The 22,988-nt window shown below is 34.8% G+C and overlaps 2 protein-coding genes and 1 long non-coding RNA gene across 5 annotated transcripts; all 3 read right to left on the minus strand.

Annotated features, from left to right (window-relative positions):
- Nucleotides 1-2,940: 2,940 nt before the first annotated feature.
- On the minus strand, nt 2,941-7,835 carry LOC308694849. The gene is made up of 5 exons (XR_014030646.1): nt 7,609-7,835; nt 6,920-6,995; nt 6,152-6,253; nt 5,003-5,515; nt 2,941-3,497 (listed from the first exon to the last, which is right to left on the minus strand). It is a non-coding gene; the product is annotated as an uncharacterized lncRNA (long non-coding RNA).
- A 5,436-nt stretch (nt 7,836-13,271) lies between these two features.
- Nucleotides 13,272-18,925, minus strand: rnf141 (ring finger protein 141). Of its 3 annotated transcripts, none has more exons than XM_081372418.1 (6): nt 18,806-18,925; nt 17,672-17,868; nt 16,931-17,039; nt 16,594-16,775; nt 16,392-16,499; nt 13,272-14,991 (listed from the first exon to the last, which is right to left on the minus strand). In XM_081372418.1, the coding sequence occupies exons 2-6, from the start codon at nt 17,803-17,805 to the stop codon at nt 14,841-14,843; spliced, it is 684 nt and encodes a 227-aa protein (XP_081228544.1). In that variant the 5' UTR covers nt 17,806-17,868; nt 18,806-18,925; the 3' UTR covers nt 13,272-14,840. The 3 variants fall into 3 exon arrangements, with proteins under 3 accessions (XP_081228544.1, XP_081228546.1, XP_081228545.1); XM_081372420.1 differs by having other exon boundaries at nt 17,672-17,857; nt 18,806-18,910; XM_081372419.1 differs by having other exon boundaries at nt 18,780-18,906.
- On the minus strand, nt 18,103-22,988 carry lyve1b (lymphatic vessel endothelial hyaluronic receptor 1b). Its single transcript, XM_081372417.1, has 6 exons — nt 22,770-22,988; nt 22,502-22,667; nt 20,742-20,881; nt 19,692-20,099; nt 19,528-19,609; nt 18,103-19,440 (listed from the first exon to the last, which is right to left on the minus strand). Exons 1-6 carry the CDS (start codon nt 22,849-22,851, stop codon nt 19,269-19,271), a joined length of 1,050 nt encoding a protein of 349 aa, XP_081228543.1. The 5' UTR covers nt 22,852-22,988; the 3' UTR covers nt 18,103-19,268.

The raw sequence follows: 22,988 nt of genomic DNA on the forward strand, positions 1-22,988 counted from the left end.
ACTTATAAAATAAAAATGCTTTTAACATTTAATTATGCAACACTCTTTACAGAAAACATATCATACAGTTATAAACTGACTATTTGCAAGTAATGTATTAAAATGACCTTCCTTTCTGTTTTGCAGGATTACTTAGTCCTTTTTTTAAAGCTCTACAATATCAAACTCAACAGCTCTTTTAAGAGCCAACCATTACAAGAGCTACTAGTGAGTCGCAGCGAATCTTGCCGTGATCAGCCCTTCCCAGGTGAAGTTTCTAGAATATTGCAATCAGTATTTACTCATTAAATGTTCTCTCCTGAATCATATGGTAAATTAACTTATTTAATACTGTCTTAATTTATGTTTCAGGAACAATAGTAATTGCACATAGAGTAAGTCGAGACTTTCTTGTTTTACAGCAGAGAAGGAAGACCAGTCCTTATATCAACGCAAGCTAATCGAATAAGTCCTTTGTTTCGGGTGAGGAAGGAACATCTGGTGCCCAAAGAAGACAGAAAAGTGAGCGAGTCCATTGCTATGTATTGTATTGAAACAATGCTGTAAAATGTAGTACATAATTTGATGTTGACAATTTTACATTGTACAGGTTTTCCCTTGGTTTTTGATCATGTGAAGCTCTTGAAACAAGTGACAGAAGAGTATGTTGTCTGGAAAGAAATCAAGCATCACTGGCAAAGGCTCAAAAGAGACCATGCCTTTCTTAAAAATCTTTTAAAATAGGTTGCAGTTGATATGGGTAAAACTGTTTTTGTTCAGTACTTAGCTTATATTATGTGCTCCTATATATATATATATATATATATATATATATATATATATATATATATATATATATATATATATATATATATATATAATACTTCAATGTGTATATTATATAATGTACTGACTGCTGCTTTGTAAATTTATGTAAGGAACAGGCAACTCTGACCCTTTGCATTCTACTTTTTGAGGTTAATTAAGAGTTAACCTCCAACCCTAATCGAGCACATCTGAAAATTTTAACCAAAGTCTTCAGGTTTACTTCTAGACAATAGGCAGGAGGGTTTGAGTTCGGAGCTAAACCTGCAGGACAGTGGACGCTGAGGGCCAGAGTAGCCCATCACTGCTTTAAATAACAAAGAACATAAGCTGACCCGACTGTCCATTAAACAACTTTATTTGAATGGTTTCTGTTTTCTGTTTTACTTTCAGACCAGGACTGGAGAACGCCTGACAATGGGATGTTGAGACTTCTTCTTCTGGTTGAGAAAAAGCTACACCACATCAGTGATCACATCTTCTGTTCTTCAACTGAACAAACTGTTTAGACGAGGAAGAAGAACATGAACACGATAGAGACATGTTCAGGGAAGAGCAAGAAACCAGTTTAGCTGTGATAATGAATCATTATTTTCCAACACAATATCAAATCTGTTTTCTGTAGGTGACTGAATATGATTCTCTGGCACTAATTTTATGGCTTCAGCAGCTGTGAATGGACTATTATGATGTTAATGTATTTTTGAAGACACATTTTTATTTATCTTGAATCTCATTTGTCTTTATGCTACTTTATCAACTTTATTCTGTGTCCTCCAATAAAGTGTTGTTTAATAAAGTATGGTGACTATTGTGTATTGAAAGTGGTGTTTGGTACAGTAAATAGACATTTTTATTTGAGAAATTTTAATTTCTTATTTCTTTAGTTTAATTAAAAAATAACTAGGCCTACATATAATTAATAACTTATAAATTACTACATATAATTAATGACCATGATTCTTTTACTTGGGACATAAAAAATGTAGATCTGGTTAATGATATTTGGGACAACAATGCAACAAAAGTTGCACATACTTGCATGTATGCCAGTTTGCAGTGAAATAAAAGGAAGCTATGTGAATAACAAGAGGCTACAGTGGGCTATCTTGCTATAAATACTTAACGCTTAATTGAAGATGATCCATGTTGATCATTCTAGCACATCTACAACTGCTTTTTGAATGAAAGCATATATCACTGATGTCAGGCATATAAGCAGCAATCAGAGGGGGTGAAAAGGAAATGTTGGCGCTGTTTTTTTGTTGTTTTACTGAATGGTGCATTACCCTTGTGTAATAGTAATAGTGTGTGTAGATCTGTGTAGATTGTATGGCCCAGCAATTGCCCCCAGAAGAGCAAACAAATGCACATTTCAAATGGCTGTAACTCGAAGTCCGGTTAGTGTATCAAAGAGAAAATCGGCAGGACGACTGCTTATCCTATGTATAATAAATAATGTTGGCCACAGTTTTCAGATATATATGGAAAGCTGGCATAAAAGGTTATTTTTAAAGTGCTCACAGTAAAATATCAAATTTCAGCCTGTCCCTCATATATGTCATAAAGGTTTGCACAATGAACAAATTTAGATATCCAGTTGTCCATTAAATATATTATTTATTTAACATTTATTGTTTTATTACTAAACGTTTTATACTACATTACCCACATATCTCTGTCATTCTATCAGTGGAACAGGAAGCATTGTTCTGTAGTTCATTGAAATGTGCAGACATGCTTAGGGTTAGGGTTAGGATCTCGGTAAAGGAGTAATTTCTCACATTATAGAGACACTTTATAGTTAGCTTAATGTATAACTAATGTAATAATAACACCAAACCATACTTTGTAACATGAAGCGCCAGTTTATATGGGTTAAACGATTGTCCAATCACAGCGAGTTCTGCGATAAAGTCACAGCCAATACAAACCCAGCTGAACAAATGCGTCACACTTACATGCCCATTTATGGCAAATGATGACAGATCTCTTCTGGTTCCGGCTGCAGGGATAGATATTAAATATTTAATATTTAGGCTGTTAAACATGTATTATTTCTAATTAAATTATAAAACTCATATTTAAAAACAAAAGACTCTTTGTGTGGTTACCGTCCAAAAACGAGTTCACATGATCAATGACACAAATTTGCTTATTTTATTAGACTGATGCATAAATACATTTGAAAGATAAACTTTTTTCTAAGCAATGACCTACAGCAGGAGTAGTTTTGCAGTATTTTAATTAAAGATAATTGCATGTAGGCCTACTAAAGTGCTTCTAACATTTACAGTGTATGTATAGTCAAACATATATCAATTATATTCAAATAAATGTAACAAAAGCACAATGAATGGACACAATTTTGAAAGCTTATTCCAATATTTAATGTCAAACTGTTTAAAGACAAATGTAGCGCCAAAACTACTGCACAACAGTATACAAATCAGTTAATTTAAAATATCCAGATACAGGGGCAATCTATTATAGTGACACATACATTAACGTTAAAAAAATTGCTATGATAAAGTTATATATTTACAAACCAAAAGATGAGATTCAACTTTGTTATGTGAAAATACATTTGTTTCGTCGCTTTAAAGAACAAATAGGCAAAAACATAAGCACAACATTTTACATTCTCAACTTTCATTCTATATCCTTGTGATTATTGGTCACTTTTATTGTAACTGGGTCAAAATCACCATAAAGTGCCTTTGAGACTTCACAATTTCCAAAAAAAAATCTGAGATTTTCCATTTAACTTCATATGTGTTGTATTAAGGAGACATTAGGCTGTTAGAAATGCATATTGGTCAAGCTCCAGCACTTTTTATAAATTAACTGCAAGCTGACAATATACGAGCAAACCATAAAATATGTCCACCCTGTCATGGACAAATTCATAGTAGAATAAATAAATTTTCATTGCATAGTGATTATAAAATGTAGATCTGTGGAAAGATAATGTGTCCCTTTCCCAACAAAACATTTTAGTTAATATTAAAAGTATTTTGATAATAATGAAGTTACTGCTTAAATATGTATTGCCCAATAAAATATGCGATAGTTGCACATTCTATTCTAAATAAAATCTAACAACAAAGATATTTAGTCAAACTTTAAAACAATACTAACCTGCCCTCATTTGTTTATTAAGAAACCACACACAAGGTTTTGTTAACTTGTTAAAATAATTAGATAATTTTCATCATAAAAGTTGAAAATGACAGGGTGGACAACAAAGTGACAGGGTGGAACTTGGCATGACAGGGTGGACAAATGCTTTAATGAGTGAACTAGAACGGGGGAACATTAGAAAAACAACAGGAACTTCAAGAAACCCTTAACCAATATAGAAGACGGAGGGGCCTGGCTCAGACTGATTTTCAGGAGTTGCAAATGTCCACCCTGTCATTAACCATGTCCACCCTGTCATGGAACAGGGTGGACATTTTTTGGCTAAAGTTAGTATTTAATGAGCACATGGTGTACAGCAGTTAGCAAAGTGATTCACTGTTGAAGCTGACTGTGCACTGTTTAAAATGTATATTTAGAATTTATGAAAAGTTTTTATATTAACTAATATTTCACAATGACAGGGTGGACATGTTAAGCTTGACAACACGCAACTACAAACACAATATGATAAAAATTAGGAAATATAAGTGTAGATTCTTACTGTGTGTGTTGCAGATGTTTTAACATCCACTGAAGAAAGACCAAAGGGGGGAGGGGATGTCACTGAGTACATCAGTTGGTTTCTTAAAGGGGTGTTTACCCCATAATGACAGGGTGGACAGCAATTTCAGGGACACATGCAAACTGCTTAATATTATTATGAACATAAAATATAAATAATCAAAATGACTTGTTTTATTAAATAGCTTGCTGAGAACAATTTAAGTACATTAAAAAAGTATTTTAATTTTATGTAATTTAACCACTTTTTACACTCACTGAATTTAGCTGAGCAGCGTGTGGGACATGCCAAAATCGCACACATCCAATCAAAGAAAATGGTATAAAATCAGAAAAACACATTTCAAGAGACGTATCATTGTTCTTGTATATGTGTAAGTGTTTGGCCATTTATAATACAACCTCAGAATTTCATTATTTTGCATTATGTTCATGATGACTGAGCGATTCTGATGAGGACACCAAAGGCACTTTATAGTGATATTGACCCAACTATGCAATAAATATGTCCTTTAGCAAAACACCTGATGAGCACTGACCCTTTTTTATAAAGGCATTAGGCAGAAATCAAGTACAGTTTATGAAGCTGAAAAGAGAAAACAAAATGCTTTAACAATATGGAAAGTGATAAATCACTATATTCAATATTGGTTCTGCATATATCAAAGAGATCCTGAGGAGGAGTGGGACTACATGAAGACTTTCAGAAACTGAGACAGAGCAAAGGGTGCACCTCGCTGGACACATCCTACGCATGCCCAAACAACAACACCCAAACACAGTGATGAAGTGGACACCACCAGGAGGATGCAGGAGACAGGGAAGACCAAGGTAGACACAGAGACAGATGTTTCACGAAGACCTGAAGAATGTCAGTGTCCCATGGGAAGATGTGAAGAACTTGGCCACGGATCGAATACATTGGAGGACACTTGTTGACCAATGTGCCCAGCACAGAACTTGATGATGACGTTGTGAGTTTATCCATAACCGTGGGATATGTTTTCTGTAAAGAGTGTTGCATAATTAAATGTTAAAAGCATTTTTATTTTATAAGTTCACTGATATGTGGGCATTTCTATGAATAAAAGTATGTCTTTAATAGCAAGCAATAATCATATGAAAATGATTTACATGCAAACGGGACAGTTATCAGCAGTGTAACTGATCTGATTATGACAAAATAATCGAGTTTTTGACGTCATGTGACAAGTCAGATAAGCTTTTCCACTCTTGCAAACAGAGGTAGGTTATGAGGTGTGGAGAGACATCATGTATCACTGGAACATAAACAGACGGGGACCAATTTGCAATTAATATAAACTTTCTGACAGTGTGTGTGACATCCGACAACTTTCCAAGAAGTGGTGCAACTGATTTACAAATATCGCGATAAATATGTACAGGAATTGAGGCAGTAGCCAATGACAGCACTAGGAGTAAAAGCTGCAGGATTGTGTATGAGTATACAAATATGTACGAGTATCGTACGAATTTGACAACTTGTTAAATCTTGTGAATTATTAAGACTTTCAGACTATGTTTGTACTGATTGGGCTATGGGTTTTGTGAGAAAAGTTTTAAGAAACAACAAATGCTTGATAAAATGTTTGATTTAGGGTTAAAACCAACACATACATACCATTGTGAATATTTGCCTTTGCAGCTTTCCGTCTCCTCCGTTTACTTCTCCTCAAACAATAATGGGCTGACTGAGTCCGAAAGGCCCTTTTGGTCTATTCAGCTGAAAAACGAGAAAAGAAAATATCATTATGTATAATATATAGGATTATTTCAAGGACAAAGTACTGATTTACCTTACAAATGTTGGATGTTACATTATAAAGCATTAAAAGCATGGCAAGTGTTGTGGTTAATATGCATTTACAACAAATATCACTTTAAAACTACCAATACAGAGGTAAAAGCATGGTAAGTTTTGTGGTTACTGTCCTTTTACCACACCCTATCACAGTAAAACTAGGGTTACTGTGGTAAAAGCATGGTAAGTGTTGTGGTTACTGTGCATTTACAATAAGTATCACATTAAAACTACCAATATTTTGGTAAAAGCATGGTAAGTTTTGTGATTACTGTCTTTTTACTACACTTATCACAGTAAAACTAATGTTACTGTGGTAAAAGCATGGTAAGTGTTGTTTTTACTGTGCTTCTACTACAAATACAACTTTGGAACTAATTGTAGGCTACTATTTTTAATCTGATATGAATATCTAAGCCTATAGCACGTCACGTGACAGGCAGTGTTTATATTTAGAAAGCAATGAAACGCAAAGTCTCCGTGGAAATGGCAGATATAATGGCAGATTAATATGGACAAACAGAAAAGACATTATATCACACATTATTAGGACAGCGTATTTAGGTATTTATTTACTAGGCTACTTACCAACAGCTGACACACGTGAACTGATGCCAAATATCGCGATGTGTTCGGAACGAGACTTCTTCAGCGCGATTTCCTACTAATAAAATATCATTTTAAAAATATCAATAAACAGCAAAGCAATCCAGCTTCCCTGGCAATAAGACCGAAATAATAACATTAAAAAAATACATAAACCACGATAAGATCTTGTGAATAAATGTTGATTAAACAGCTTCTCTGCTGCAGCCGACAGGCAGAAATAATCGAGCTGTGATCTCGAAAGACGAAAAATTACGAAATAAACGTGTCCGTGGCACGAATCAATAGATTAAATTACGTGACCATACCACGAACGTTGGAGTTATCCGTGGTCTCACCACAGATTTTAGATCTGACTACAGCCAAGCGAGCAATAGGTGTAAAACGCCATCAAACTGGATTTTATGATGACAGGACGAGACAAAATGTCAAGTTAATTACATGCCATTGCAACACAGTCGACCTAAAGCTTATAAGTTCCTAAACAAGCCAGCAACATTACAACGTCCATGAGTGAGGTTAGGTTGTGAGGTCCGTGGTGCCATCACGGGACTTTGGTTAGGCTAACTGAAACAAACCGAAATTTTATGATGACAGGACAATGCAATAGCTTCAATAACAGTCAGGTTAACGTCATTATGGCATTTGATGTTGGAAAAGTTCACAAATACTTCAAATGTTGCGTTTCCAAATGAGAAAGCACGTCGATTGAGTGAGATCTGTACTCCGTCATTGAAACGGGTATCCGTGTGTGGACCACGGAAGGTCAGTGTCATTGACTTGCGTTGGAGTTATATCCGTGGCCGCCTCACGGAATTTGGGGCGATTCCGTGATGGCTCCACGGATTTTGAGTTAAGGGCCCGTGGACATTTCACGGAATCCTGTGAGACCAGGTTGGTTGAAAAATAAGCAGATCTAGCAGCCTCTCTGTAAGCAATCGAGCTCTCCTTCCATGAAACGCAAAATTCCTCTAGTTTTGTTTTCTTCCAGTTGCGCTCCATTTTTCTGGCTGCTCTCTTAAGGGCCTGAGTGTGCTCGTTGTACCACGGCATTGGACTATTTTCTTTAATCTTCTTTAAGTGCAACGGAGCAACTGTTTCTAAAGTGCTGGAAAAGAGAGAGTTAAAAGTTTCTGTTTCAATACCAAGTTCTTCTAAGCTATCTGGGATGCTGAGATGATGAAACTGATCAGGAAGATTATTGATAAAGCAAGATTATTGATAAAGCAATTACAATTAAGTTGAAATTAATTCTGAGAGAAAGTCCGCAAATTCTTTGATAAAGTCTGTATGGTGCCCTGGTGGCCTGTATACAGTAGCCAGCACAAATCTCAAACGTGATTTATCGTTTACACTATATATTTTTACGTTAAGCACCAACACTTCAAAATAATTGTATTTAAAACTAGATTTCTTAGTGGTTTTGAAAATATTACTATAAATTACAGCAACACCTCCTCCTTTGCGTTTCAGACGAGGTTCATGTTTATAACTAATCTTGTGCGGTGGACTCATTTAAAGTAATGTAATCATTTGGTTTTAGCCATGTTTCTGTCAAACACAGTAGATGAGGTTATAATCTGGAATCATACCATTAACAATGAGTGCTTTTGGAGTAAGCGATCGAATATTCAGAAACCCAAGCTTTAGCATTTGCTCATGATCTGTTTTTTATTTGTTGAACATCAATTCAATTTTTAACCTTAGATGGGTTTAGACGTTCTTTGGATTTCCAAATTCGGGGAACAGACACAGTCTCTATATGATGATATCTAGGTGAAAGAGGCTCTATGTGATAGGATTTATCTGACCTTGGTGACGTGAGACAGCTAGCAGACGGTCGGTTAAGCCAGTCTGTCTGCTTCCTGACCTGGGCCCCAATTTGTCATGTTTTATCGTCAGTCAAACTTCAGGTCAGCAGTCCCGGCGGTCGACAACGATCAACCATTCGACGGGTCACAGCACCAGTTTTGTAGTGCGGATTATGTCGGCAGGATCATTTAAAAGGCAACAAAAATAAAAAGCGTGGCGGAAGAAATTTTGCCATTGCACACCGCCACAATAAAATCAACATAGAGGAAACACTGCATTGTGGAATAACTCCCCCAAATTCCCTGAAATATTACCGATGACATGATGAGCTAGCTGAGGCAACAGCTAGCCCGCTGCAGGCGTTTCAACCCCAGCTCCGATGTTAGCCGATGCTAGCTGGCAGTCCTCCTGCTGTGGATCTTATCTTCGACTGGATGAAGATTCAGCAGCCTTGAAATATTCAGTCAATTTAGGGATTTTTTTCAGGATATCTTGGTCACGTTGTTCTCTTAACCTTTGTATTTTGCGTTTTTGTGCTCCACTTTCATGCTTTCTTTTGGCCATTCTGTCACTATGCCGTCCAGCAATAGCAGTGACATAAATGAAAATGACTGACATGATTTGACCAGCAGCAATCATGATTTGACCATGATTTGACCATATATATATGAAGAGTTCAGATGCAATCAGATATTCTGCTGATGTTCAGTAATTTCACTTAAATGGCAATGAAAATTACCTATTAATTGTCATTTAAGTGACGTCATATTTCTGTGATGAAAAGCATATATATATATATATATATATATATATATATACACAGCTTTTTTCTATATATTATACATAGGGGAGAGTGGGGTAAGATGAGCCAGTGTTTACTTATGTGGATCTCAAGGCAAGGGAAATTGAGACAGAAGTACAATGAAGACATCCACTGTTAATTTGGGATGTTGCCTATAAACTGAAAATTAAAAAATGCACCTATGACAAAGGGGGTAAATTGACCATCCTATCTTTCACTTTTTTATGCAAGCATAATAATAAAAAAACTTGCCTCTTTAAAATAATAATTTAATAACACACTTACCTTTCTAAACAATGTTAACCCTCTGGGGTCTGAGGTGTTTTTGGGGCCCTTGGGATGTTTTGAAATGCCCTGACATTTGTGCTTTTTCCAGTTGCTTATAAACATATTAATGGCAAAGGTGTAAATGCACTATTTAGCACAAAACAGGGCTACCATAATATGTGAGCAACATGTATGTACATGTTTGTATTTTTGAGAGAATAATGTTTATGCGTGGTTATTAAAAAAAACAAAATCTTCTCCCCAAATGTGTCACTAATATAAAGCACAATACAAATAATTTAAAGAGAAGGCTTATATTTGACCTTTTAAGATTTAGCTTACATCTACATTGTAAATATATGTTTTGCTATTTTATTAAAAAGATTACAATTACAATAACAATTACAATTTCAACAATATTTCAAGTGTATTCTTTCTTTGTAAAAAAAAAAATTATAGGCCTACATTTTACTATATGTATTCATTTATTTGAATATAGCCTACATTGGAACAAATACTATAGTAACATCTTAGTTGATGACTTTATTTTTGAAAAAAAAAAAATACTGTGCGTATATATATATATATATATATATATATATATATATATATATATATATATATATATATATATATATATAACATATGAACAGAAATTGCTAAACAAACGCTTATTTGATGTGGCAGTAGTCTACTTTAAAAACCTTTATAATTTATCCAAAACTAGTCAACAAAATTTTGTCTTTCATATTTCGTCCGACTGTAGCCTATCGTTTTTATGAAATATTAGGGCATATAAATGTTGTAGTTTAATATGTTGCTTATACAAAGACATTTTATTTAAACACATTTCAGTCGATTTTCTCCATTTCAAAAAGGTTGAACCACTGGTTCAATTTACCCCACATCATCTGGCTCACTTTGCCCCATAGTCACCATTTTGGTAAAAACGGCCTAGCTTAGCAATTCAGGATAACATTTAGCTTAATGATTCACATGGTTTTAAATGTTGACAAATCACCAACATGTCCCATACACAACTTTAGACCTAGATCAATTTGCTTTGACAAAACGGCTAATATACCTAAAATGCAGAAGATTTACTTTAACAAGCAAAAAAGGTGTTTTTGTGGAAAAGACAACTTCCCTCTTGTCCCATGTGCTTCTCCTCTTCACAGCAATATATAAATGACGGAGTCCTTCAAAATGTATGGTCCCGTGACACCAAATGTGCATAGTTGCCTAGAAACGGGGTGGGTCAACTTACCCACTGGCTCATTTTACCCCACTCTCCCCTATATATGTGTATTTACATCTGAGCCCCTGCCCCTGAGGAACTCTCTGCACGTCCCAGCTGCTGACCGACAGAAACGTGTGCTCCACTTTTCTCCAGTTTTTTCATGTTCGGCACTGACGCTACTCCCTCTGGCAGCCGCAGCTCACCACGGAACATTAGTGCTCACCGCGGGACACACTGCTCCGGTTCGGGTTCACACACAGGTGCTATCCGGGGAAGCAGAAGTTGTGGGAGACGAGCAGGAGCAGCAGGGTGTCGTAACGGAGCTCGAGCTGTCACTCGGGGGTTGTGCATATTGAAAGCAGCGGGACCGGCCAGTGGAGGCAGAGTCAGGACTGGAGATTTGTTCATTTCCCTGTCTGGCCTTTCAGTTGTAGTTAAAATTCTCGCCTGCGGTGTCTGGTTAGGTCGGGTCAGACCATTTGTATCCCCTTTTCCAGTCACCATGAGCGTGGGTGTTTGGCCAGTGGGCTTCACAAACTCTCGGTGGATAGACGGCAGTTGCACACGGTGATGATGCCTGATGGTCATTTGGTTAGGTGTAGTCGGATCATTTTTATGCCCGTTTCCAATCAAGAGTGTTGTGTGCGTGGGTGTCTGGCCAGTGGGCTTCACAAACTCTATGTGCATCGACGGCCTCTGCATACGTGGATGCTGCCTGATAGTAGTCTGGTTAGATCGGATCAGATCATTTTTATACCTATTTCCAATCACCATGTCCACGAGTGGTGATTGCGTGGGTGTCTGACCAGTGAACTCCACAGACTCTCGTCGACTGATGGTTGATGATGGCGGTAATGGGCGAACGACACGGGATGACCTTAAATAAGGTTGAAACATTTTCGAGACAAAAATTGCTGTTCTCTGTGAAATCCTTCTTTATAGCAGTCAATGTTCTCTCTCATGAGTTTAATCACACTGGAGCGCAATAGCACAGTAATATTCACTCGAATAGAACATTGTGACGTCATAGACTACGTTGCTCTTTGGTATTTGGGTTTAAAAAATGCTTATCCATAAACAAGTAGCCTAACATCTCTTGTATATAAATGGGTGTATATAAATCATCTTTATTTATGTAATTCATTAAAGTAATATTTTTAGTAATTTTTTAAAGTTTGATTTATGTGTTAATCTAACTAATTATAGAAAAATACCCATTTTGGACATACTTTTATTACTTATTTTTAAATAAATGCGCTTTACTTTTTATTATATTTTTAAACTATAACTGTTATACTTTGCAGTCACGTGATATCTGGCGGGCAACAAACGCGGTTAGTGCATCCAGTCGCACAACAACTATCTGGCATGTCGTGTACACCTCAAAACACCAACTTTTGTATATTAAAACTGGCAACGTCCTGGCAAGATCCTTGATTAGTTTACTGGTTTTCGTTGCTAGAGAATTACGTTCTTGCCCGCCAGCCAGTACTACTGACGTCACGTGCAAAGTATCAATATGCCCCATTTTGAAAGGGTTGCAAAAACGGCAAACCTCTTATAACTGAAGTGGTGGATTAACTTCCTTTTTAGCTTATTGAGGAGTTGATTAAATTTGCTAACATTTGCTATAATTGTGCAATCAATAATAATAAGGCTTCCTAGTCTAGTGTTTAATATCTCTGTGTATTTCTAACCCTACCAAAAACATGTTATTGTTCAGTTTGAATTCATTTGTCATTAATCGAGAGTTAAAATCAAGAAGCTGTAGAAAGTTATTTTTTTAATCTTATGCTGTGGACCTTATGAAAGTCACTAACATGCATTCATTAATACAATCTGAGCATTTCTGGATTTTCCACTTGCAAGCTTGTAGGCTATGTTTGTTCTCAACATACAATTGAGATTGCAGGAATTGTTTTAGACTACACCAGTAACATTAACACTTAATCCACATTATCCTTGAACATTCCTCAAAGTAATTACTCATGTCCAGTTTCACCCTCACTATCGCAGGTTTCTCAAATCCAAGCAGTGGGACATGCGACTCCACAGGATCTTTGACACTAAGATTTTCCCCTTCATGTCTGCCTACAAGTTGCCTACATACTTGGCACAGTCAATAAGATCTCATGGAGTCATCTCTGGATCCTGGAATTCGCACTGGGCTAAACATTCAGTGGCAAGCACTGATTTGATCGATTTTAAATTTTCATCGTATCCTTGTTTACTTAACAAGGGAGTTTTCGGGTTTCTGACTTGAACAATGAATTCTTTTTGCAGATGTTTTTGTAAAAAAAGTCACAGGAAGTGGAATTAAAATGTGCCTTGATAAACTAGTTTGTTTGCAACCTGAGATTTTTTGTGGCACAAAATAGACTTGTGTATTTGAACTTGCACATTTTGTACACCAACAATGATGGTTAAACTGTTGTAAGGATGTTGTATAATGTATGGGTGCTTGGCCTCTGAAAAAACCTCCTGAATGCTACATACCTTCACTAATATCTGAATTCTGCACTCAAAGTAAAATAAATAAAGTGGTGTCAAAAAAGCCTTGCTGAATCAATTCATAATGAGATTGTCGATAGTTCATATTCCAGGTAATTAGAAATATTATTCTTTATTTGCTCGATACTGCTACCCAGTGGAAGTACTAGGAACTGTTACAGTCTTCAAACAAACTAACTAGAAAAAAATATTCAATTTACTTTATTGTTCAAGATTTACACAAGATGACAGAACTGAGAACATCAAACATCCCAATTTAGTCCATAAGTAAAAAAAATATCCTCCAAAACAACACTAGGAAGCAGCTAATAATGTTATTTTCTCTGATAAAACTATTAACATTCAGTCCAATCTCTATAAATCTGTGAGAATATTGCAGAAGTTAACATTTTTAAAACTAGATAGTAGATCTTGATAAACTGGATTAAATCATCATAAACTGCATGTATATACTTTAAATAGATGTAGAAAGTTTGAACTATACATTATCATATCTTTTATAATACAAGTGACTTCCCTAAGCCCACAAATTCACAGTCTCTCTCATACACACAAAAGTGCGAGATGATAAGTCTAGGATTTCAAACTGAAAAATTAAATTAAAAGGTAACCAACCTCCACTGAATGTGTCAGCGATGCCCTATAAAATAAAGGTTTCATTTGCAACCTATTAAGCTTCAGAAGAAAACAAGCAAATTAGTTCATTCTCAAATGTTAATCCATTTGAACGATCCAATTATTTTTCATAATGAATGTAATATAACAGAGTCATGCCCAATAATTAACATTTGGTCCAACTTGCACAGATAAAGAGTTCATGTCAAATGGATCACTCTAATTATTGTTAAACCTTAGATTATAAATGCACATCAACATTACTAAATCATGTTTGACTGAATTATAGTGTCAACAATACTATTAAACTGTTGAACATGCTGATTCTGTGATGCTTTTTCAGGTATTACAAGGCCTTTACGGAACAAACATGATTAAGTGCAGTTACTTCACAAACAAGATAAAACGGCAGTGCAATGAGGGAATTATGTTTTACAGCTACATGTTGTCTAGAATTTACCAATATGCATCCAGTCTTTCAATTGACTAGGTGTAAAAATATGACCAAAACAAAGTCAAATAATCAGCAGTTATTGCCTCCAGTGAATGACACTATATAGTGCAACAAATACCCAGTCACCCTATAAAATAAGTATTTAAAGAAGGGCATCTGTTATGGGGAGCCAGTGAGTTTGACGGTGGCACAGTGCTTAATTTTAAGGTCTGTGTGGGTGTCCGGCTTCATCTGCAAGATTGAGAATGTACCCAGCTATATCTTCCTCCGTGGGAGCATCTGACATGACCCATGATTCATTAGCGGCAGTCACCTGAATTCGGCAGACGGGGCAGTTTCGGCTCTGACCGCTCCTATATTGAGGCATAGACACACAAAAGCACAGGGTTTGTCATGGCTGATTAAAATGATTTGTGAATTCTGTCATTATTTATTGTCATAATGTTGTTCCAAACCAGTTTGTCTTTTTCCCCCTATTTTTTCTGAAAATCTTCACTTTTTCCCCCATATAATAATAATAATAATAAAAAAAAAATGAATGAGGACTGAAGACCATATATATATATATATATATATATATATATATATATATATATATATATATATATATATATATATTATATATATATTAAATTGATTATTTTTGTAGTATATGTAGTCTTAAATTAAGTTTGATCAAATTTAAGGTTGTTAAAAGTCAAAAACAGGAATCACAATAAAAAACAATTAACATGAAAATGGGAAAAACTAGATTTACGATGATAACGTCATCACAGTCCGTGAAAATGGTCCATTCCTGATTTCATGCCGACTTTAATGTGATGATAAACTTCAAAAGGTGGGGTCAGAATGTGGCACTGTTGCTCGCTCTGGTGCGGTTTTAAAGCAGTTTGCAAACAATAAAAACCGCACATTTATGCCAGGTGATACTGTTGATGATTTATGATGCATTATAGTTGTGAGAGTGCATATTTGATCTGCCTCATCTTTAAAGTAAGCAGCTGGAAGTAGTAAAGCAAAGACATTTCAAAATTAGTCCAAATTTCAGGATTGTTTTTAATTAAAAGTCCCACATTATGCATAAAATCGTTTTTTTTTTTTTTTTTTTTTTGAATTATTGGCATTTTGGTTACATAATAAACTGTATCTGTCATTTAATTCAAAATGTGTAGCTTCTCTCTAGGCTGCTCTGTCACAGGAAGGAAAGACTAAGAACAGTATTTAAAGTCACTATGAAAAAAAAGACAACTTTTTTTTTTTAATGGAATATTGCAGTATCTATTATAAATGATATATCCGTGCTCCAATATCAATCGACCTCTAATTCGTATGGATTGATATATTAGTATTACATGAACCAATATGTACATAAACCAATATCAGGCATGTGATCGACCCCCCCCCCCAACCCCAACCATTTTCAATACATATGTACAGTATACATTGAATAAAACATGTATTGAGTATTTTACACATGTTTTGCTGATCAGCAGTATTATATTCACCCCAGCCTGTTTAATTAAGTTTTGATTACTAAACTTTCCTGATACCCAGGATCCAATTCACAAAGGCGGTCTAAATTATTCATTTGGAGCTTGAAAGACCCAATCCCTGACCAGAATTCAGAATCAGATTTTCTCCTTTTTTGTTCCACAGACATAAAGGTTTGGAACAATATGAGGGTAAGTAATTCCTTATTTTGGTGAACTAATCGATTAATCAGTCATGATAATGAATCACAGATGATTCTTACCACTTGTCAATACACTTCTGACAGAAGCTATGTGCGCAGGGCAGAATAAGGTCTGCTTTCCCATCCATACAGATACAGCATTCTTCCTCATCGGTCAACTGTTTAACCCTGTTACAGAGCACAAATAGCATATTTTGCTGGGTGAGACAATGAGTCATCCACTATACATCCTTACATCAGGTGCAGATTTGGCAAACAGTACCTGCCCATCCACATGCTGGCCTGGCAGGTGTCTTCTGATGACAGCGGTCCTGAGGATCCTTCTGCTGCCACCTCTAAACTCCAGACTTCAGCTGCTTGACTGGTGATGTCTTTGTAGAGCTGGATAAACTGGTACAGGTTCATAATACGGGAGGCCTCCACCATTCCATTCTCCTTGTTAATCTACAAGGACACAGAGAGAACAGCAACAATTGCCATCCCACCCTAGATAAACATCAACCACACAGAGCAAATGACTAATGTCTATAGCTTGACTTCATTGTAATCATATTAATACATTCCACTGATAAATGTATGGGTCTGTACATTGATCTCACCTTGGTGCACACTATTCTCACGGCAACCTTCCATAAAGCAGTTGAATCAGATCCAGGCTGCACTTCAAACAAAAGGTGTTTCTTTTGGCCAGAGGCTAGTTTAGCAGTTCTGTGGAAGAAAATTAAGTCATTCCACATCTGTCAAACAGGATAATGTGTATATATGTCATTCTTACATCACTATATGCAAATTAAAAAAATAGAACTAGATTATATATCTGTATAGTTATTTTTCTTTCAAATAAACAAATAATAATTCTTTAAATTACTTATTTAATATATTTTTTTTGTTTTATATATTATTTAATATTATAATAATAATAGTTACTTTTTAATTATAGTTGCAATAATCTGCTTGAGTTTGATAAGAATGTGGCATCCCATAAAAAACATAATATTATCATTATTTACATTTACTATAATTCTTATTGTTTTACATATTATTTAACATTATTTTCAATATTATAATAATATTATGGTTTATATGGGATGCCACATTCTTATCAAACTCCAGCAGATTATTGTGTTTTTTAGTCTTTTATGAGACGCCACATTCTTATGCCACTATAATTAAAAAAATATTATTATTATCATTATTTAAATTTATTATAATTGTTATTGTTTTCCATTTTATATTCCATATTATAATAATATTATGTTTTTTATGGGATGCCATATTCTTATCAAACTCTATCAGATTATTGTGTAACTATATTGATTTATCCTAAAAGCCTCACTTACACATCATTGAGCTCCGCCACACGACCCAAGAACTCGTCATAGTTGAGGTAGCCACTGTCACGCACTAGCCCCACATGTTTGATCAGTTTCTCAGGCAGTCTGGTCATTGCCTGGCCAGAAAGATGCTGGCCCATCCTGGCTCCAGATGGAGGTCTGCTCTGTAACAACTCTAGACCTCATTCACTGCTGGTGTGGCCCTAGACAAGAGAGGATGCTGACATGACATGTTGCCCTGTAGTATGGCATGCTGTACTTTAAACAGTATTTTCTTACACATGCAATTGTATTATCTCATTTAAATTCATAGAAAGCACTAAAATATCTGAACTTTAAAAAATGTATTTATTTTGTCACACCGAATAGATATTTAGGTGTAGTGAAACTTCACAAAAATGTGATTAAATTTGTTAAAAGAACTGGTGGCCAGTCATAGATATAGACATTCCTTTATTCATACACTGTGGGGTCCTGAAGTCTGAGACAACACTGAAAACTTGTTCAGACCTTTAAATAACATTTGAGGATTTGGGGGAAATAAATGAGTGATGATGTAGATATTTAATGTAATGTAGAAGAGAGCAAAAGGAAGCATTTTCATTAGTGCTCACAGGCATTTGGATCCCACCCACTAAATAGTTAAACCTAAAATATATATGAAAATTAGGTTAATGCTTATTACGCAGCGACCAATATAAACAATATTAAAAGCATACGGCCACAAATTGTCACAAGTTGTCAATTGAGATCAGCGGTACATTTAGCAGACTTTGAAATAATCTCTGAAACATTCATTCATATTCATTCATATTAACAAATGTGAAACAATGCTTTGCAAATGCCCAATTTGATGTAACGTAAAAAAAAAAAAAAAAAAACGAAACAAAACGAACTCTCTTTTAAAATAACTAAGTAGACGAGTGAACAATATAGGTTTATTTCGGAATGTGAAAACGGCGGCTTAAATACTGATGATGTTTGTATGTCGAATATTACTACAAAAACAATCATCTGGCTACTAGTGTTAGCTTGCCTAGCCAAAACAATCCATAAATCTCTTAAAGCAAATACACCAAAAGTTAGTATTAGCTACAAATATACAAGAACTCACCGAGATGCAAATAAATGTGTACAAACCTGTTGACATTTGTTTTATCCAAGCAAATATTCGAGATATGACAAGCTGGATGATAGCAAGAAAACCTTTGACGCGGATTGATGACGTAACGACCAGACTCGATTGTAAAAAACAAAAACATCGAACCTTGAAGCAGATAAACTACAACTAAGGCATTTAAAGAGTACACATTATTCTCATTTAGCCTATTAAGTTAATTAATGGTCAAATGTGATAAAAAAATGATCAAGAACAAACTAGTATTTACATCAGTTCTTAGTATTTGATTATATATATATAAAAAAAAAAAATCATTGGTTTTTCACCCCAAAAATGAAAATGTTGTTTCAAATCTTTCTTCTGTGGAACACGAGTAGAGAAAAATCAGAATAATGTGCAGGTTTCTCTTTTACATGCAGGTACAGTGACAGAACTTCTTTTTTTTTTTTTTTTTTTTTTTTTAATACAAAGTACAGTGTTTTCTTAGGGAGAGTTTGGGTCTTGTTCCATTTGAAGGATGATGTTGTTAAATTTCCTATTGTTGTTGGTCTGTTCTGGCATCCAATGCCTCTCACTTATTCGTTTCCACATCTCCGTTTCAGTAATCTGTTCTGGCCTTATTCTGATCCAAGATGGAAACTGTTGCGCTCTCTTGCTGAAAAAAGCATGGAGATTAGACCAGTAAGTAATGCATAGCCTATGCATGTCTCTTTCATAATAGTAATTAAAAGTAAAAACATACATTTTGAGGTACCAAGCTGCACCTGCCGCTACCAACAAGAGCAGTAGCACAAGAGAAATGATGACAATTGTTTTGGGAGTTGCTAAAATATAAAAACGACAAAATAGTGTGATCAAATGAATGTGTAAAGTGATTAAGAAGTTATGTAACTTTTAAAACCCAACCTCTGGGTGCTCCGTGAGGTGTAGTGGTCTGGGACAGTGCAGGCTGACCTGTGGAAGTTAAAGTTTGCTGAAAAAGAAAATGACTGGATGAATAAGAGGAAGTCGAAGGGGATGAAGTTGAGAACTTGGGTGAGGTTCTGGAAGATTCTGGAAGTTCTGAAAGAGACAGAGGGCTTGTTGATGCCTGGGAACTGTCACTGATGTCAGAAAGACTAAATGTTATAAATGTTGTGGAGGAAGTGTTGAAAGCAAAGGAAATGGATGGGGTGGATGTGTAGGCAGGAGAAGAGGTTGACTTAATGGATGATGGATGGGTTGTTTCAGTGGAATAATGCTTGTTTGATGGTGTTCTTCCTCCTGTTGTAGGTTGAGGCCTGCTTGATGTTGTTTCAAATGATCCATAAGGACCTGAGGTGCATTGAGAGAGACATATTCTGATTATGTTGCACATTTGGGACCCTGGATCACAAAACCAGTCACAAGTAGCACGGGTATATTTGTGGCAATAGCCAAAAATACATTGTATGGGTCAAAATTATCGATTTTTCTTTTATGCCAAAAATCATTAGGATATTAAGTAAAAAACATGTTCCATGAAGATATTTTGTAAATGTCTTACCTTAAATATATAAAGCATTTCTTTTTGTGAGTGAATGCAGCACAATCGTGAACATAAATGGACAACTTTAAAGGCGATTTTCTCCATGTTTAGATTTTTTTGCACCCTCAGATTCCAAATTTTCAATAGTTGTATCTCAGCCAAACACTGTCCTATTCTAACAAACCATACATCAATGGAAAGCTTATTTATTTAGCTTAAAAATTACCCATGTGACTGGTTTTGTGGTCCAGGGTAACATTTTACTGACAAACTATGTTAGCAAATTTATTTACTGATTTTATTATCATTATATGTTCTTAACAAAATCCAAAGTCCAGACATATTATATAATTTTCTTTCAAATCACATTAAACATCATGGTTCCCTGTTTCAAGGCACTGATTATTATGATGAAAGCATTTTCAAAAACATATTACACATATAATTACCCGCTGGTTTAAAACAATAAACATCAAACTTTTTGCTGATGTCAGTTTTCCAAACAGAAACGCCTGAATTGTTTCGACCACATTTTTCATTTCTCTCAATTCGAGGAATAACTGCAATCCGCTCTTCAATCCAACCATACCTGTGTGAAAGAATGATATTGCACTCTTAGAAGAAACATAAACTTTTAGTACTGGCAAAATACTACAAAATATGAGGACTTTAGATACTTTAGTTGTACTTTTTATTTTACTTGTAAATATTTTAAATATAAGAGAAGGAAAAAAACATTAAACTTGGTTAAGTTTTATCTGACAAAATAATTTGGCAAAACAAGGCGATCTACAGCTACAGGTTTTATTTTATTATGCAAAAATAAAAAAATTAATAGAATATAAATGCAAAGAAAACAAACAGCTCTCAGAAAAAAAAGCATATACTGAACATAATCATAATTATAATTAAACATAATTACCATTTTTTTTCTCTCTTGTTTTTTGCAATATGACAGCCTGGCCAAAACATTATGTCTGCACAATTTGGCTTTTTTATTTATTTTTTTTTTCTTGCATTATCACAAATAAAAGAATTGACAACATGCAATATTGATAAAAAAAAAAAAAATATATATATATATATATATATACACACAGTGCTATGCATAAGTTTAGACACCCATGCTAAAGTTGACTAAAAAGAGGAATAAAAAATCTTCTTTTGGAAATTGAACTTAATGCCTTAATTTAAAAAATTAGGAAAAATCCAACCTTTAAGGACACCAATTTTCTTTGTGAATGAATAATGTATCGTAAATAAATAAATAAATGTTCTTCCTTAAAATACAAGGTGCATAAGTTTGGACACCCCTATGTTAAATTCCCATAGAGGCAGGCAGATTTTTATTTTTAAGTATTTTTTTTTTTTTTTTTTTTTTTAGGATACTATGCATCCTGATAAAGTTCCCTTGGCCTTTGGAATTAAAATAGCCCCACATCATCACATAGCCTTCACCATACCTAGAGATTGGCATGGGGTACTTTCCATAAGATCATCTCTCAATGCAAATCAAACCAGCTATTAGGCTAACTGAAATAAAACCATGCCAATCTCTAGGTATGGTGAAGGCTATGTGATGATGTGGGGCTATTTTAATTCCAAAGGCCAAGGGAACTTTATCAGGATGCATAGTATCCTAAAACATAAAATAAAAATCTGCCTGCCTCTATGGGAATTTAACATAGGGGTGTCCAAACTTATGCACCCTGTATTTTAAGGAAGAACATTTATTTATTTACGATACATAATTCATTCACAAAGAAAATTGGTGTCCTTAAAGGTTGGATTTTTCCTAATTTTTTAAATTAAGGCATTAAGTTCAGTTTCCAAAAGATGATTTTTTATTCCTCTTTTTAGTCAACTTTAGTATGGGTGTCTAAACTTATGCATAGCACTGTATATATATATATATATATATATATATATATATATATATATATATATATATATATATATATATATATATATATATATATATATTTCACAAACTTTTGAATAAAGGGTGAAGATGTAAATTTTCCTAGTCCGGGCATCACTTTTGGCCACTATTAATTAGACAGCATGTGACAACACACATAATATTTTACTTCACTGAATATTATCTGGTATTGTACTTTAAAATATACAAAGCATCCATTTTCACTCAATATCATATATCTACAGTAATATTTTAATTAACTAAGTCTCCCATTAAATAGTGCTTTACCTGCATGTCTGTAAGCCATTTTGGTTAGCTTTCTTCACTTCATCTAGGTTTGCAATTCTCATTTGAATAGCCTCACATGCCTCACTGGCTGTGGTGGCATTAAAACTGTACTGGTTGGTCTTGCTTTGGACTAACAACACTCCAGAAATTCCATCATTTGTAGGGACTAAAAAAGAACCAACATTAAAATGCAAAAGTACAAATTCACAAACAATCAAAAGCAAACCAGTGCATTTAAATCAACAGAAAAAGAAAGAGAGAAACCTACCTAGGATTTGACTCACGTCTAGACAGGCTGTGCTTGTAAATAAGAAAAACAGTAGACAAAATGCTAACCAGACTCTTGCCATGACTGCAGAACATGCCACCAAAACTGCCCAAAAGCTTGAACACACTCAGTCTGTTGATGGTACAGAAAGGTATAACCCATAAAAATAGAAAACAGGAGGTTGAGGATGATCTGTGAGATGACCTTCCCAAAGAGGGC

This window comes from Scardinius erythrophthalmus (genome assembly GCF_964197995.2).
Source record: "Scardinius erythrophthalmus genome assembly, chromosome: 8".
NCBI classification, from domain to species: Eukaryota; Metazoa; Chordata; class Actinopteri; order Cypriniformes; family Leuciscidae; genus Scardinius; species Scardinius erythrophthalmus.